Source organism: Mastomys coucha, unplaced genomic scaffold (assembly GCF_008632895.1).
Source record: "Mastomys coucha isolate ucsf_1 unplaced genomic scaffold, UCSF_Mcou_1 pScaffold6, whole genome shotgun sequence".
NCBI classification, from domain to species: Eukaryota; Metazoa; Chordata; class Mammalia; order Rodentia; family Muridae; genus Mastomys; species Mastomys coucha.
The window spans coordinates 118,522,052-118,539,892 of record NW_022196912.1 but is presented as its reverse complement, the minus strand read 5'-3'; the positions used below and the strand labels follow the sequence as shown (position 1 = coordinate 118,539,892).

The following is a 17,841-nucleotide window of genomic DNA, read 5'->3' as shown; positions in this document are numbered from 1 at the left end:
TCAAGGATGGACAGTCCGTGGCTCAAGGTCAAGCAGGTGACTCAGGCTGGATTATGTATCAGAGCCTCCTGACTCCAGAACTCTCGCTGCCTTCCCTCCATCCACTCACAGCCTTGATTTCTGCACAAGGAGCGGGAGGGAAGTGGAGTGGGTTTCTTCCCAGGGCCATCCAGGCTGGAAGGAATTCATAAGATGGGCAGAACTGGGAGGGACACTGGCCGGATTGGAGGAGAGCCCAGGCAGTGATGACCTGTATTTTGGCTATTTTGTATTCTAGTCCCAAGAACCCCCAAACCCGGAACTGCCCACAAAGCCATTAGAGGAAAAGTTAACGGAAGCTTCAACTAGCAGTAAAAAGAAGGAAAAGAGGAAACACGTGGACCACGTAGAAAGCTCATTCTTTATAGCCCCTGGGACAGTCCGCTCCTCAGACGACCTTGAAGAAAACTCCTGCGAACACAAGGTCCCTTCCAGGTATGTTACTAAGGTCCTTTCACTTTAGAAGCGGAGGCAGGGCTTGCTCTCTAGAGGGGTAAGTGAGCACCTTGGCTAGACAGTGCGTCAGCGGAGGGGCAAGCAAAGCCCCAGCCGTGGAGATCACACAAGACATGGACATGTCTGTGTCCATGGACACGTGAGCTATGGTTGGCCGTGCCCTACACAGAGTCTGGACACTAGTCACAGAACAGGTAGTGGTTACCTCCCAGCTCCTGCTTCCTGTCTTGCTCAGGCACCGTGTGGCTAAGGATGCTGTGGTAGCGGTAGACCTGGTTTGCACAAGGGAACTCTGCAGCCCCTGTGTAAACAGGCAGCACTGAGGGGACAGAGTTGAATGTGGAGGGACAGCTCTCCAGTTTGTGAATTCAATCCCCAGAACTACCAAACACTTCAAAGTCAAGGAATTACCATCACCTGCTGGCCCCAGGTAAACCGAGCTTCCACGAGCTTCCAGGAGCTTGATACCTGGCTTGAGTACCCATGGATAGGACCATTCTCTGGGTACCTGTCTCCTAGATGATCGTGACTCAGTTGGTCTTCCTACATAGCTGCCTACTGCCCTAGGCAGAGAGACCTAGGAACCCACAGGACCCACGTACACCTCTGGCCTTCGCCTTCTATTCTCAGTTGGGTTTACACTTTGCTTTATGCTCCATCAAACTGGAGAGCTGTCCCTCTACATTCAACTCTGTCCCCTCCATCACTCCAGCTCAGGCTCTGGTGGAGGGGGCTAGGGAGTGGAGGTGAGGGGAGGGAAGGAAGGAAGACTCCATTAAAACCTCCTAGCAGGTGTTTTGGATTTTCCTTTTTTTTTTTTTTTAAGATTTATTTATTTAATATATACGTGCACACTGTCATTCTCTTCAGACACACACCAGAAGAGGACACTGGATCCCATTACAGATGGTTGTGAGCCACCATGTGGTTGCTGGGAATTGAACTCATCACCTTTGGAAGAGCAATCAACCACTGAGCCATCTCTCCAGCACTCCCAGGAGTTATTTTTGATACATTCTTGTACCTTAGCATGATTTTTTTTCTTCATAGAACAGTCATTTCTTTCCTTTAAAGTGTTTGGTAGTTCTGGGGATTGAATTCATAGCCTCATGCCTGCTAGGCAGGTTGTGCTAGGCTACCAGCCAGAGCTACTTGGCCAGCTCCCTTTAAACTTTTTATTTTAAGGATGTGTCTCACTAAGTTGCCTAGGCTGGATTTGAACTCTCTCCATAGCCCAGGCAAAGGCAAGTCATGGAGTTGATGCCATCGTTTAGCCAGGCCCTGCCTTGGAGTGGGCACTCAGTTCTTTGGGTAGACGAATGCATGGTTGGCTGTGCTTCCCCTGTCTTCTGGAGGTCAGGAGATGGGTCCTTAGCACCTGGTAGCTGGGCAAGTGAGAGTCAGGGTTCACACTCGTTAGAAAGCTCATATTGATACAATGTAACACAAACCCATCTATGAGGAAGCTTGCTGCAGCCAAGGGGACAGAGAGATGATTCCCTCCCACCACGAATGTGCTTTTGAGTTAGGAAGTATTACATATACAGGCAAGAAGGGGGCTCTGCAGCTCCCAGCATTGCACCCTGGGGGGTCAAGTCATGCTAAACGCTGCTGAGCTCGAGGCCCCAGGATCCCTTTTGACTCTGAGGTTACATTTTGCTTCATTCCTGTGCTCACGATGTACTGTAGCGAAACCTAGATTGAGAGATACCGAGGTTGCCTTACAGGAACTTTCTGAGAATATGTACTTAGGCTAAGTGCCAGGCTCCTGGAGGCCATGGAGTGAGCTTGCTTAAGGGAAACTGAGATGACACTGTGTCGAGGTGCATGACACCCACCAGATACCTAGTTCTGCTAGGCAGCAAGCCAGACCCCAAGGCCTTCTGAAGCAAGCGGGGTGACCCATTCTCCAAGGGAAGACAGCTTCGGTTTCCAAGGAACATTGGTGGCTCCCAGCCAGGAGCCACGGTTGATGGCTCTGGATTCTTCTGCCTCCAGTTTGGGGGATGTCAGCTCTGCTTAAAAGACAGAAGGGCATTCCATGTTAGACTCAAAGAGTTGGGCATAAAATCAGCCTCCTTATGTATGAAAGGAAAAATGGTGGTATCCCCTAGGGCTAGACTGGCAGAGTGTAATGGCATAGCAAGGAACACCAGAAAGGAAGACCAGCCTCCAGGCCTTGTTCCCAGCCCCGTCCTTAATGTCCAGGGGACTGCGGGTGAACCCTAAAACCTCAGAATGCTTGGATATAAAGGCCCCAGTCCTGGCCCAAACCCTTGGAGGTTTAGAAATATGTGGCCTGCTTTCTATGAAAAACCCTGATTTGCATTTTGGTATAGATAAGGGCCCAGTGTCTGCGGCCACACCTGGCTGTGTGTTTCAACAAGATGGACCCACAGGTAGGAAGTGTCCCTTGGTCTGAAACCACACTGTGCTCAGCCCAGCTGTGGAAGGCCCCAGGCTGAGGTGGCTTAAGTGACTACGTGATGAGACCATTTGTGCCCTGGGTGGAGCCCATTCACAATGGTGTCTTTGCTTTTCAGGAACAGTCACAGTGACTCCAGCATTTACATCCGGCGACACACTAATAGGTCTTTGGAATTGGTCAGTATGTGAATTTCTTCTTACCTGTGGCCCCTGCTAATCGGTACCTTTCCTTCCTTCCTCCCTGCCCAGCCCTGAGCTTTGAGATTACTGATCTGCACCAACCTTAACTTTGGGATAGAAAACAGACACACTTGAAATCTTGTTAAGCACAGTCCAATTGGATGTCCAATCGGAGCAAGAAAGGGTGTAAATAAAGCATTGATTTCAAAGCCCAAAGGCTTCTTTGTGAAAACAACAAACAGAAAACACATCCAAGACACCTCCCCAGCCCTGCACCCACACCTGGAAAGATCAGAGTCAGAGCAAGCATACCCAATCACTAGAGGATTCCTTGTGACATCTGCAAGTCCTGAGAACTGCAGAGGCCCTTCCTCCAGATCCAGGCTAGGTGGTGGGTGGGCCTCTTCCCGGTCACCCTTGGGTGGGGAGGTCAGGGGAGGAGGCAGAGGTATCTACTGTTTAGCAATTTGATTTTTGAAACTAGATGTCTGCAGTATCGAGAAAAGCGTGGCGTGGTCAGCTTTGTAAGCTTAAAATCACCTTGTTTTCTATTTCAGAGATTTCATCTTTACTAATTGGGTTGCGGGGTTTTGTTTATAAATTTCACTGTAGGACCATTTTAGCTATGTTCAATTGAGGAACGCAGCCGATCTGGATGACAGGAGAAACAGAGTGTTAAACAGGTTGGTGGCTTCATTCCTTAAGTTTGTGGAATTTATTTATATTTATAAGTATATTTCCATATATATTATCTATTCATTATGTATTTATATCTATAAATATATAAATATATTACAAATATATTTTTGTTTTAATATGTTATTAAATAAATATATGTTTATTTTAACACATATTTGTGTGTGTGCATGTATATATGTATATCCTAACTCATAGGGGCCATTATTTTTCAGCTATGGCTTATTGACCATGCTGTTAATAATTTGGGAAAATACCAGAAAATAGCTATTCCAAATGAAGTAAAGTGAATGTAAATGGATGAGGGAAAACTTAGCAATTCCCAAATCCTGGCAGAGAGGCAGAGAGCACAGATCAGACTGCGTCCGTGAGATGCGTCTGGGTTGCGAGTCTGTGGCCAGGTCTGAATACGTTAGGGGTAGAAGGCGGTTGTCAGAGGTAGAGCTGTAAGCGTCCCCTTCTGCAGCGCCTGACCCTCTACCCCTTCTGTCCCACTGCAGGTACAATTCTCAGAAGCTCACTGAGCTGATTTTACAGTTCTACGGCATCAGAGCAGACATGAAGCGGGAGTACAAACATGCCAGGCTGTCTATGAAAGTATTCGTTACTGGTGGAGAGCTAAATTATCTAGTCGCTAGTTCTTGAGTTACAGTAGTGAGCTGGTCCACTTAGAACCTGAGAGCCCGGAACAGAATCTCTCTAGTTCTGACGCAGCCCTACCCTGTTCAAGTCACAGAAGCCCTTGATCTTATTGCCCCACCCCTGCGGCTCGAAAGGGCTTGGAAGGATGGAGATGATCAGGCGTGGTCGCCTCCAGAGCAGGGGCTTTAGACTTCCGCTCTTCTGTGTCCTAAAAACAAATACAAGCAGGATCCCCTGCCTCCTTCCTAGGCCTAAAATGGAAATGCTAATTTCAGTTTTCTGCCAAGGGGAGTTCGCAGCTAGGGAGAAAATGCTTTTAGCTTCGATCAGGTAGGGCATTGGTAATGAGAACTTGGGACAATTGGTTTTTGCCACCACCTGTTCCCTCCAGTCAGCACCCCGTTCTTTACCTGCCGGGCAAAAGCAACCTGTCTTGTTGAACACTCCCTCCCACCACCTAAAAGAAAGGTAACTCTGACCCAAATCAAAGCTGGCAGTTCTTCTGAAGGCAGCCTGCCAAAGCCAAAACTTGAGGTGACGTGGCTTATGTGTCTCTGGTAGCTGCTTTGAAATTATCAGCCAAGGTCCCTTTAGTAACTGAGGTGTAGGTAGGTGACAACTGGCAGTCCTACTTCCTCCTGGGCTGTCCCAGGAGACCTGGCTCAGCTCTATGTAATGTAATTGTGTGGCCTGTGACAACTGCTGCCTATGACTGTCACTGTGGCCATCTGTAAAATGGCTGACACAGCTTCTTCTGTTAGGGAGGGGTGATGGAGATGGCTGGGGTCTGTGTGGGTGCTCCAAGGGCTACCCCCTGCCTCTTCTGGAACGCACACACCACACACACACACACACACACACACACACACACACACACACACACACACACATGGATGGGGACCTCCCTGATGTATCACGGGAACCTTAATCTGCAGGTGGGTAGTGGGTTGAGGTCTGGGACTGTCTTCTAGTCATAGGGACCCCACCAGTAACCATCTTGTCCCTTTCTTTCCCTGTGCAGGATTGGCACAAACTCCTCTGGAGAAGCCGTGCCTCTGGGGAGCCAGAGCCCACCCAACGACTCACTGACGCAGTTTGTACAGCAGCCCGATGTGATATATTTCATTCTCTTCCTCTGGCTCCTGGTTTACTGCTTACTGCTCTTCCCCCAGCTTGATGTCAGCCGGCTCTGAAACACGTGTCTGGAGAATAAAAAGACAGGACCCTGGCCAGGGTGGAGTCTTTCTACCGCATCTTACTGTCTGTTCAGGGTTGAGCCACCTGTGCAGAGATGGAAGACCTCAGAGGGAGCGCAGGCCCCACCCCCTGTTGCTGTCTGGTTCAGTCTTTGCTCACATTTCCTCTGATTCTCTAAGACCCGAGAGCATGCTTTCCTCTCAGACTGTGTGCTCCCAGCTCAGGTTTGAGGCTGGATCTGTGGACGGGATTCCTCCTTATGTGCCTTGTTTGGTCAGATGCAAGTCCTTATTAATGTGTACCCCAAACCTGGGTCTTAGCATGTGCACACGCAGGTTCCTAAGGTCCTGGAGGAGCTCGAGTTACTTACTTTTATCTCAGGGGAGGGTCTGCCTGACCCCGAGAAAGAACGGAGTCCAAGGTAGGAAGAAAGGTACTCTGTTTGCCTCCAAGGGTGAGTGTTTGAGTGAGGAGCCTACTCCCCCGTGAACCTGCCCCAGCCTGATCATCCACTGCTGGGGGGAGTTAAGCAGCACATACCTGCCCATTCACCAGAAATTACACCCGGGCATTGGCAGATTCCAAAGAAGAGCCTGCTAGGCCAGGTCATAACAAACCTTGGTGTTTTTGGAGGGCTGCATTTTTAATTCACTTTTTTATTGATTGACTTGAGATGCAGCTATAGTTTTCAAACCTTCCCATCAGTAGGACCTTCTATCAGATGAAAGCCAGTCTAGATTTGCATGGAAAGCTAGGCTCTGGCTGACTGGTATAGCCCTGACTCTCCCTTTCTCTGCTGAGTCCTCCGTAGGAAACCTGCACTCCCTGCGGGCCTACATGAGGCTCGAAGTGGCCCGACCAGAATAAGCTCCCACAAATGGTGGGGCTGGGAGTGTTTCTGCAGGTTTCTGGGCTCGGGATGCATGTATACCTTGGCTCCGGCATCCTTTGCGGTCAGCCATGACAGAGATCTTGAAAAGGCTTTCTGGAAAGGACCAGGGTGTAGGCTGGGGCAGGCAGCTTGCAGAAAGAGAAAGGTTTCTTTCCTCACCCTCCTGTATTCCTTAGCCCTTATCCCAGTGTCCTCTGTCCTCTTTGAGACATCTCAAGTCTGGCAAAGCTCCAGATTCTTCTTCCCCTTGTTATCCCTCTCAAAAAGCACACACTAGGCAGCCCTTGTAAAACCACAAACTGTTAGTCCAGAGTGGGCCTCAGGGAGCAACTCGTTTAGCTGAACTCAGAGAGGCAGAACAGGCTGGTCAAGGTCACACAGCCCACCAGCAACAGACTGGTCACTAGCCCCCAGGTTGCTTGGCACCCCCAGTCTAGAACAATTGCTTTTTCTTTGTAGAAAACATCTAGCCAGGTACACAAATGTCCTCAGTCAAACAATGCCATCCTTTTTTAGACCTCTTATTAACCTCCAAGCTTGGCCTGGGCTCCTTCTAGAATGTTCTTGACGGCAACTTAAGAATGGAGGAGGTTGGGGAGCTCACAGCTCTGGGATCCAGTCCATCATAAAGGAGGAATGGGCAGCGGGAATGTGAGGCAGTTAGTCATGTTGTATTGGGAGGCAGAGGGAGGAGCAGGAGGAAGAGAGAGAGTGTGTGTTAGTTCAGGTTGGGTTAGTTCATCCACCTAGTCCAGTGGATGGTGCTGCCCACATTCAGGGCAAGCCTTGCCTCTTTCTGGAAAAACCCTCAGAGTCACTTCCAGAGGTGTGTTTCCATGGATACCAAATGCAGTCAAATTGACAGTGGAGCTGGAGCACCCCATCTTGCATTTGACATGAGTGCTGTTCTTAATCCAGGAGTCGTTCTCTGTAAGCAGGCCAAGGACTCGCTGGTTTTCAAACAGAACTCAGACAACTTACCTAGCACATTGAGTCAGGACAGTTAAAAACCCGGCTTCTCAACCATTTTGATTGGTGTCTGCCTCCCCCTCCCCAAAAAAGAATTGAGGCTTTCTAAGGAGAGAGAGGTTGGGGGGCTTGGAACACTTCCAGGTTGAAGGCCCAAAGCTCCAAAGAAAGTACACTACTTAATGAGCTCCATGGTCCCATTGGAAGTTCAAAAGTACAGATGATAAAGGTTTTTACATGTGATGTTTTATGACCTCGCGCACAGCACAGTCCTTGCCCGGATGAAGTACCAAAGAGGAGCTGACCCAGATGTGAATTGTTTATTTTATGGGTCTAGACCTTGGTCCGAAGTCTGTGCGTGCTGTTTCTTTCACCCCCTGTGGCTTAGAACAGCCTTTAAAACTTCTACCGGCAAGATGCCCAAGCATCATTTGGTTCAAGCTGGCAGGAGGTTGGCTAGTTTAAAGGGAAACATAATCTCACTTGAGGGTAGGGGCATGTAGAAGAGACGGGTTACAGAGAGCTGCTGGGCAAACTGCCGGTCACTTGACATCTTTAAAAAATCAATTTTTAAAGTGTGTGTGTGCGTGCTTATATGCATATATATGTTTGCTAATACCTTAGATGGAAGTTCCCCTGTCACCAGTACCATACAGGGCTTGTACTTAGATCACATGACCGACGCATCCCTCCCGTAGTGTCGTGGGCATGTGGGGACTGTACCTCTGAGCTAAGAAGTGACTGTGGTTAAACATCTTTGCTTGTCACTATCTCCTTCCTTCCCTCCTTTCTTCCTCTTCCTTCTGTGTCCCCTCCCCTTCCCTTTCTGTCCGTTGTTCACTAACTTCTTGAGAAATGGAACATGAGAAGTAAATGTAACTAGCTGTAGATTTATTTTTTTTTTCATGACTTAACAGTTGTGCCTCCTGCCTTACTATGTGGCTGGGCATAAATCCGCAGGTAGAAATGGAGCCCTAGCTGCTGCTTTCCAATGGCACACTTAAGGTTCCGATGCCATTCCTGCCCCATGCCTTTATGGGAGACAAGGCCTCTCCCATCCCTGGTGACATCCCCAGTCTCCTTTCTCTCGGTGGCCTGACCTGAGGGTGGCCTGACCTGAGGGTATTCTGTCCTTGCTGTGGTACCTGTGCTTGGCCCACACAGGGACTTCCTTAAAATCTCTTGCGATTATTTTCTAAGCCCCTGGCTGCCCCAGTATTGGGGCCTCCCTGGCTCCTCCTCTAATGTTTTTGTCTCTGAAATCCCTCATCTCTGTCTGTATCTGCTTCTGAAGGGATTTAGTCCATCTTCTCTTTCCAACATGAATGTTTTCTTTTTAGCTTCCAAGACTTCCTCCTTATTCTCTGAGTTTGGGTGTGTAGTCTTCTGTTCTTGGTTCAGGAGTTTGAGTCGTCTTTGTGGCTGATGCAGCTGTTGGGGGGCATTGTCTGCCCTCAGACGTGCCTTTGGGTCCTCTAAGTTCCATTTTTCTCTGTTGGGCTGGGTCTCCGTCTGTCACATTGTGCATAGATAGATGCCTGCATCTACTCATGTTTCAGGGCGATACACCCAGGAGGATGTTCTGACAGCCATCTGGTAAGGTTCTGTCCAGTGTCGCCCAGTGAGCTGGCTTAGCTCTGAGAGGCTGCCATGTCAATAGTTTAAATGTTTCTTCTGGGGGCATATTCCATTTCCTTACAGAGCTTCTCGCCACTCCTCTGCCTGGAAAAGAGGGTCACACACAGGGTCATGATTAGACCATGCAGTACACTTGTGCAATGCTAGTAATGGTCCCCCTCTGGGCAGAAGCCACCCACCATCCATATTTGGTTTAGTTGGCAGGGCAGAGGACAGCTGTTTTCTCTATCTCTGAGCAGACCCAGTCCTCAGCTAAGACAAAGCTTGGGTTTTAACCCCGACATGCTCCCTTGGCCAGGTGCCTTAGTGTGGAGCACAAACCATAGGATGGGACCCCTATGTACCCCTGAGTACTGTGTTCTGGCCTTAAAGCAGGCAGTCTCAGGGATCAGTGTGTGACCACCTGAAACTGCTCCTGCCTTGCTTCCATCTCCAGGCTGTGCTTTTCTAGTCCCCTATAAATAGGAGGCAAAGCAGTCATTTGGCTGCATGGGAGGGCAAGAGGCCCAAGAATCAGAACCGTATCTTACTTTGTAGTCACCATCCCAACCCACAAGCTCGTCTTGGGTGCCAAAGTGGGTGGTTCCTCAGTGCTGCCCTCTGCGGGCACATGGTGGGAGGACCCCTCCCTGACTCTTCTCAGGGGTCTCCTTCAGCTTTGGGTGGTGCCTGTGGCCTTTGACCTATCTTTTCCAATCTCTGGCTCTGGAACCCTCTCTTCCTTTGCACTTCTTCCGACAGATGAAATCAATAAGCACAGATGTTCTGTCCTCCATCTTTTGTTTAGCTTTGTTGTTTTTCAGTTTCATTTTTTGAGATGTGGTCTTACTAAATAGTCCAGGCTGGCCTTGAACTCTTGATCCTCCTTCCCTGTCCTCCCAAGTGCTAGGTTACAGGCCCTGCCCTCCCCCACCCCACTCCCCCACCCCTGCCCATGCTTGGCTTCTGTGTGCCATCTTGATCCATAAATGCCTTTAAGTTTTCTGGGTGGTGGGTTAGGTGGCTTGTGACCCTGCTGACTTCACAGTGAACTTGTCTTGAATGAATCCGTTGAAGCCATGAGACATGAAGGGCCCGAGAGCATCAGGAGGCGCAAGAATACTGTGCTTGCGGGTCATGGCTCAGGGTGTTCCTCTTTCTCCTTCCTTTCAAGTTTTGCGAGCTGCTCCCATGGAACACTTAGATCTCCAAAATCCTCACAAGATGTAGTCTGTGTGGTAACATGGTTCTTAGCTCTGCCGTACCCCCACCCCAGCCACGACTCTCATGTAGGGAACAGCTCGTCCACACCAGCATTTGCCAGCAGACAGTGGACAAGGTTCTCTACCAACTGGGGTTTGGAGTTTGGGCAGAATTTCCCCCTAAACGCTGTAGCTTTCCCTAGCTGTTGATGACAGCCTGGGGGCTACTGGTCGGGTGTGACTTTGGAGGAGAAATAGGCTCCAACGGACTCTCTGACCCAGGCCACGTTTCTCCATGGCTGGGCTCACTCCAGATCCAGCAGCTCTCACCTGCGCTGTAAGCCACGGCATCTAGAAGGCAAAGATTCTTTAAGTCCTAGTCTATTTATTTGGTGTCATTGGGGGCCATGGGAAGGTCCGGCACCGTCTTTAGAGATGAAAGTGTGCAGGGCCACGTGAATCTTCAGCTGCAGTACAGTCCAGACGAATCAGTAAGATGTGAAACAAAACAAAAAACAAAAACAAAACAAAAAATAAGTAAAGACTCATTACCAATTTAGCCAGTGACTTTGGGATGGCTAGTCTTTCCCAATAAAGGTTTGTATAAAACTCCAGCCACTCTCAATGAGGCCTCTGAACACCTCTGCTGCATATCTCGCTGGAAGTCGGCCAATGAGTGGGAGGGTTCCTTGGGAGAACACAATGAACCTGGCTTCCATGGCGAGAACAGTTGCCTTCCGTGGATGCCATTGCTTGGTGATGTCAGCTCCTTGCGAGTTCATCTTTTCCTCAAACTCCAGAGGGCTCAGTGTAGTCCGAGGCCTAGCCTCCCTCTCCATCTTATGGAGACACTGGCTTTTCTGTCTGGACTCACGATGAAGCAGATGCAGCATCCAGGGACTGCAGCTGAGTAGCAGCCAAGGCTTCTAGCCTTTTGTCCTGGTCAGGCAGCTGTTCAGGAGCACATCTGGGATCTAGGTTGAGTAGAGACTATTGGTGACTTTTTTCTTATTGGCTGAAAATTGCTGTGGAGGTTTGTTTTCCTTACCCATTACCCCAGGGTGAGAAGGAACAGCCGGCGCTGTGCCTCCTTCCCCGATGACGTCCACTCGACCATGGCTTCTGCCAGCTTCTCTCTAGCCCCGCACTACCAGACTTAGCGTCAGCTGCCCAGTCTTAAATCTCACAACTTTTACAAGAGGAAGTGTTAAGCCATTGTATACTTGTAAACTCACTCGGCCCTGCCAACAGTCCAGGGAAGTGGTTCCTTCAGGAAGGATCAGAAACACTGGACAGAAAGATAAGGTGGGCACAGTCGAGAGCCGGCTAGCTCTGACTTTTATGATGAACTTTACCGCTTAGAAAAACAAGACAATAACCAGAGGAGACTCCCATTCTGCAGCACCAGTCCATTTGGGAGGTGTGGGCGGGATTTTGTGAGCCAGCCCTTCCTTATCCTGGCACCCTATTCCCACCCCACTGTCTTCCCACTGAGTTTCTGTATGCTCTGACCCAACCGCTTAACATGGGGAGCACATGAAGTCCATGGTTGACCTTTAGCTTGTAGCACTAAAATCTCCCTATCCCAAACTGAACACACACAGAGTCCTGACCCCGGCTGCTCTCCTCGATCTCCACCTCCAACACATGTTTCTCAAAGAATTCAAGCGTTCTCCTTCAAACATAAACCTAGAGAAGGGTGGGTTTAAAAGAACACAGTGAAAAACAAGTGTTGAAAGCCAGCCATGGTGATGCACACCTACAATCCTAGCGCACTGAGGAGTCTGGGACAGGGAGGTTGCCAGCCAGGATTAAGAAGTGAAATCCTATCTCAAAACAAAACAAACCAAAAACCAAAACCAAAATAACGGAAAAGAAAAACAACCCACAAAAATAAACCTTAAAGATTTTGCTTTTAATGTGTGCGAATGTTTTGCCTGCCTGTACATATTTATTTGTATTGGGTGTGCAGTGCCCTTGGAATCTAGAATAGGGCATTGGAACCCCTGGAACTGGAGTTACCGATGGTTTTGAGTCACCCTGTGGATGCTGAGAGCCAAACCCAGGTTTTCTGTGAGACCTTCTAAAGCATTAAAACAGGTAGAAGACCATGACCATGACTCCCTTGGATGAAGTTATAATCATGGGGATCCATTTTTTTTTTAAGTTTAAAAGTCATTGTTATTTTTGAAGAAGGACAGAAAGACCTCCAAAGTCAGTAGGAACTGAGATTGCAAGACTGTGTGGGAAGGGCAGCCATAAAATGCCTGTGTGCTAAAGTGCTGTGTGAGGCTGTTTTATTTAAAGGAAATTTGGGGAGTTCCCAAGTTTAAGACAGTCTCTGACCTGAGAATCATACCCTGGCTCAGCACCTCGGAGAATGCACTTAGCTCTTTGGGTGGAGGGCCACAAACAAAAGCCCTTTGGGTTTTAGAGCTCCTGGCTTTTGGGGGGGGGGGACTCCTCTTTGTTTTTATCTCAGTATGTGGCCTATCTGCATTATAAATGCACTTGTGTAAATGAATGGACTGCCTGCCAAATTGCCAAACCTCTGCCGGGTTTGGTCTGCTGTCAGTGAAGGCTGCCTTGGGTAGCAGCTTGGTCAGCCCAGGGTAGCCTGTTTCTTACAGGGTTTGGAGTAGAACCCAGGGCAGGGGGGTGGGGGGCTCTATGGCTGCACCCCAGACAGATTCCCAGGGGAGAATAGTTAGCCATAGGCAATTACCTGTGTCTTTCCATCCCTCCCCAGACTTTTCCTCTTGCCCTAGCTGAGAGCTATGTAGGGCATCACTGGGGTGTGGTAAGAAGGTGAGGTCTACAGTAAAGGGTGCACCTGCTTCCTGCCCTTGAAACTGGAACCCAAGATGCTCCCTGTATTATTTACTTTTGTGCTGATAACATGAGCCAAAGATAAATAGGAAAACCTTACTCCCTCCCAGGCACTGTTGGGATAGGTTGTTAAGCCTGGAGGCATGAATGGTGTTCAGAGAATACCCCTTGAAGGCTGACCGTCATCGCCTTTGGGCCTGGGACTTAATGTTTTCTTAGTGGTATGATGGAGGACCTCATGGCTTGTGCCTGAAAGTTGCAGAACTGTTGGGGACAAAAGCAAAATGTTATTTTGTGGTACAAGGCTTATTTTGTCTATTTAGTTGTGCATAGCTATAGCTTTATAAAAAAAAAAAAGGGAGCTTTGTTTAAAAAAAAAAGCTGTACAAATGTGCGCTTTTATTTATTGATATTGTAAATGAAGATATAAATGGATATTTGCATAATTTATACCTGTAGGAAACTCCCTGGAGTCTTTGTTACCTGAACGTTTTCTATCATGGAACATTGGGCCTGGTGCTATGATGAATGACCTTGTGAAATCATGTGTATTCTTAAGAAAAATTTTCAATATAAATTTCTTGAACTGATCACCTCTCTGCTAACTTCTTTGTGTGTGTGTATGTGTGTATGTGTGTATGTGTGTGTTTGTATGTGGGTTCTCTCCAGCCAGAAATGACTGTCCTTCCTTTCCTAAAAGTAGTACCTTACCATCTGCCTTCACAGCTCTTCCTGGGCTGTGTCCACTTGTCTTGAGTCTTTTTGAGCAAAGTTCCGAGAAGGAACGACAACAGTTATGTCACCCCCGAGTATCTGCCGAAGGCTGATTCTTGAACTTCTGGAAAACACCATAGTCCTTGGATGCACAGGTTGAAAATAAGTGGTGTGATATTTGCATGTGTATTAGTCAGGGCTCTCTAGAGTCACAGACCTTATGGTAGTCTCTGTATAGTAAAGGCACTTATTGATGACTTACAGTCTGTAGTCCAACTCCCAACAATGGTCAGCAACAGCTATGAATGGAAGTCCAAGGATCTAACAGTTGCTCAGTCCCACAACGGTGAAGCAGGCGAAGGTAGAGCCTTCCTTCTTCCAATGTCCTTATGTAGGTCTCCAGCAAAAGGTGTGGCCCATGTTAAAGGTGTGTGCCACACGCCTTTAATCCCAGATGACCTTGAACTCGGAGTTCTTCCTGTCTTAATCTTCTGGGATTCATAGCCACTATTCTTCAAGATCTCCATGCCAAGACCCAGAAACTTGTATCTCTCAGCCTCCAGATTAAGCCATGGGTGAGCCCTCCAATTCTGGATTGTAGTTCACTCCAGATATAGTTAAGTTGACAACCAGGAATAGCCACTATAGCATGTAAACCATACACATGTTATTTGCATGTAAGCCAAACATGTCCTCCTTATACCTAAAGCACATCAGGATTACTCATGATCCTTGCTGTGATGTGTGTGCTTATGTAAACAGTTGGCATATTGCTTGAGGAATAATGGCAGGAAGATAGTCTGCCCATGCTATGTGCAGTACAGGTTCAGTGTGTTTGTGTGTGTGTGTGCATATGTACAATTTTTGTTTAATCCCAATAGTAAAACCCTCAGAATTGGAGTCCTCGACACAAGGGGACTAGCACAGTGCCAAGCCCTATGGCTCAGAGGTAGTCTGCTGGGCCTGCATTTCTTCCTCCCATCCCCATTTTAAACCAGCTTTATGGAATGGCCTGTTTTGCCAGTATAGTGGTGTAATTTTATCCCCAGCACCCAGAAGGCAGAGGCAAGGCAGATCTCTGTGAGTTCAAGGCTAGCCTGGTCTACTTAGTCAGTTGAAGATCTGTCTCAAAATTAGGACAAGAATAGCCTGGTTTCCCAGAGCAGAGAGTCTGAGTCCAAGCCTGTGTGATGAGTCTCCATCTCCAGGTAGAGGGCGGCCAGAGGCACCAGGGAGGGCAGGAGGGAAGCAGATGGAAAGTGGGAACAATAGGTGCTGCACACCTGCTGGTCTCTGCACACTCAAGGTGGCCCCTCTCCTTTCACCATCCTGTCCTCTTTGTATTTTTAGTCTGTTTTTTTTTTTTTACATTTATTATTGCAAAGGGTGATGCACCCACGAATGTGCTCGCATGCACATGCATACACACACATGCACAGAGTGAAAGAGAGAGAAACTGAGTCAGAGGGACAGAGAGGAGTTCAGAGGCCAACTGATGAAGGCAATCCTCTCCTCCCACCACGGCGGTGCTGGGGATCCTCAGACTCAGCGAGGAGCACTTTAACGGCTGAAGCTTCTCATCAGCCCCCCCCATCCCCCACCTCCATGTCAAATCTGGACCCGTCACCAGCCTCCTCAATGCTGCACAGAGCCTGCTCCCTGTTTAACTGGAGAAAGAGAAGTCACAACCACCCACGGGGTTGTGTTCAGGAGAGGGAAACACCTCAAGGATCCTACAGGCAGGACCCAGCTGGATGCAGTCCAGCTTCTGCTTGGCAGTAAGTCTTGCTGTGGACAGGAAGGTCACACCTTTCAAAGCTGCAAATGTAAAGATAGGGTGACATTTTTGTCTCTAGTAACTGTGGTTATCTTTAGGATTGATTTTAGCCTCATGTGACAGGCAACTCAAATATCAGTTGCTCAACTGATGGAAAACTCAGGAAAGAGCTAGAGATATAGCTCTGTTGATAGGGCTTACACACAAGGCCCTGGGTTGGATCCCCAGCACTACACAAACAAGCACAGTGGCCACGCCTGTTATTCCAGTACTTGTGAAGTACAGACAGGAGGATCAGAAGTTCAAGATCATCCTTGGCTATATTGTGAGTTCAAGGCCAGCCTGGACTACATGAGACTTTCTCTTAGATAAGAAAAAAAGAACTGGGGTGATCGACAGCTCAGATGCCGCCTAAGCAGGAAGACCTACCTAGGTTTGCAGGAGGACTCACACACTTGTAATCCTAGCACTGTCAGTTGCAGGCATGGGCAGAGATAGCTATATCCCAATGGCCCAACCAGTGTAGCTGTCTTAGGTTTTCTATTCCTGAACAAGCATCATGACCAAGAAGCAAGTTGGGGAGGAAAGGGTTTATTCAGCTTACTTCCACATTGCTGTTTATCACCAAAGGAAGTCAGGACTGGAACTCAAACAGGTCAGGAAGTAGGAGCTGATGCAGAGGCCATGGAGGGATGTTCCTTACTGGCTTGCTTCCCCTGGCTTGCTCAGCCTGCTCTCTTATAGAACCCAAGACTTCCAGCCCAGGGATGGCACCACCCACAAGGTGCCCTACCCCCTTGATCGTTAATTGAGAAAATGCCCCACAGCTGGACCTCATGGAGGCACTTCCCCAACTGAAACTCCCTTCTCTGTGATAACTTCAGCCTGTGTCAAGTTGGCACACAAAACCAGCCAGTACAGTAGCCAATCAGTGAGCTCTGGGTTCAGCTAAGAGACTTACCTCAAAAGATAAGATGGAGGGAGATAGTGGAAGACACCTGGGGTCAACTTCTGGCCTCCACACTGCAGGCACATATGTGTGCACATGTACACGCGCTACACATACACATAGAAAAAGAGAAACAATATGAGAAGTTTATTTTTCACCTCTGTCTGGAGAGGCCTTCAGGCTTGAGTCATCTAGTAGCTGATCGACCCTTCCTGCTGTTCTTGGATCTCTTGTGGCTATGTCATCCCTCTACTGTGCTTGCCATCCCCATGGTCCAAAATGGAGGCAGTGTATTTAGATAGCACTATCCCACGATGCAGAATGGTGGGAGTGGCAACTGTGAGCCACTACTGCAAATGTCCAAGAAGAGCCACACAGCATATCTTGCCAGTGGCCACAGCTACCAGTGGGAAAGCAATTGTCCTCTGGCTGGTCACAGGGTTGAGTGGATTATATGGAAGACTGATGTGTCAGCTTCTCCCTGGTTTACAAATACCAGTGAGACCAACTTAACGGTGTGCCTTACTTACCTTTCAGCTGCTGTGAAGACACCATGGTAGGCATAAATAAATATTTTGCAACCTGCTTTTAGTAAGGGTTCAACCTCTCCTTTAGCCTACTATCCAGCAGAGGTAGTGGAAGAGAAAAATTATTAGGATATGGGGGAAGTGGACCTGTTCAGGAATAGCTCTTTGGGGACGAGCTTGATCTTCTTTGGCAGCAGCTCAGTCTCGTAGCAAACACCAACTATGACTGAGCAGCTTCACACTAGTCCTCTAGGCCGGCAGACTGCACACATGAGCTGGCAGCTACAGACCAGTCCTCTCGGCAGGCAAACACCAGGCATGAACCAGAAGATGTAGTTCAATCCTGAAGAAATCTCAAGGCTCAACAATCAGCCTGAGGTGAGGCCGCTGAAGTGGCAAGCTGCCCCAGAAACCTCACGAGAAGTTCTTTGGTGAGTTTCTCTCAATGACAGCATTACCGATAGTGAACTTAACAACCAATGTAAGGCAAACCAATACATGCATGTTGTGAATGAAGAACAGCAAAGTGGAGCAAACCAAACCAATGCTCAGTGCTCCTCTTCCACTGCCTGAGGAGTCATATTTATACCCCTTCATCATGGGTCCTTCCATGTGTCTGCTATATCAAAACACCCTTTCAGGCTGGAACGATGGCTCAGCAATTAAGAGCACTGACTGCTCTTCCAAAGGTCCTGAGTTCAAATCCCAGCAACCACATGGTTGTACAC

The 17,841-nt window shown here is 48.4% G+C and overlaps 1 protein-coding gene across 8 annotated transcripts in view; it reads left to right on the top strand.

The window, feature by feature from the left end:
- Clmn (calmin) overlaps positions 1–5,693 on the top strand; it is a 94,874-nt gene extending 89,181 nt beyond the window's left edge. For 5 of the 8 annotated variants that reach the window (XM_031355540.1, XM_031355543.1, XM_031355545.1 and 2 more), the window contains 5 exons: positions 278–474; positions 3,039–3,099; positions 3,715–3,785; positions 4,299–4,391; positions 5,462–5,693. In XM_031355540.1, the coding sequence (XP_031211400.1) occupies positions 278–474; positions 3,039–3,099; positions 3,715–3,785; positions 4,299–4,391; positions 5,462–5,633 (594 nt within the window). In that variant the 3' untranslated portion in view covers positions 5,634–5,693. Of the gene's footprint in view, positions 1–277; positions 475–3,038; positions 3,100–3,659; positions 3,786–4,298; positions 4,392–5,461 lie in introns of those variants that run through there. The other 3 variants (XR_004114122.1, XR_004114121.1, XM_031355544.1) reach the window with 3 other exon arrangements.
- Positions 5,694–17,841: the final 12,148 nt, after the last annotated feature.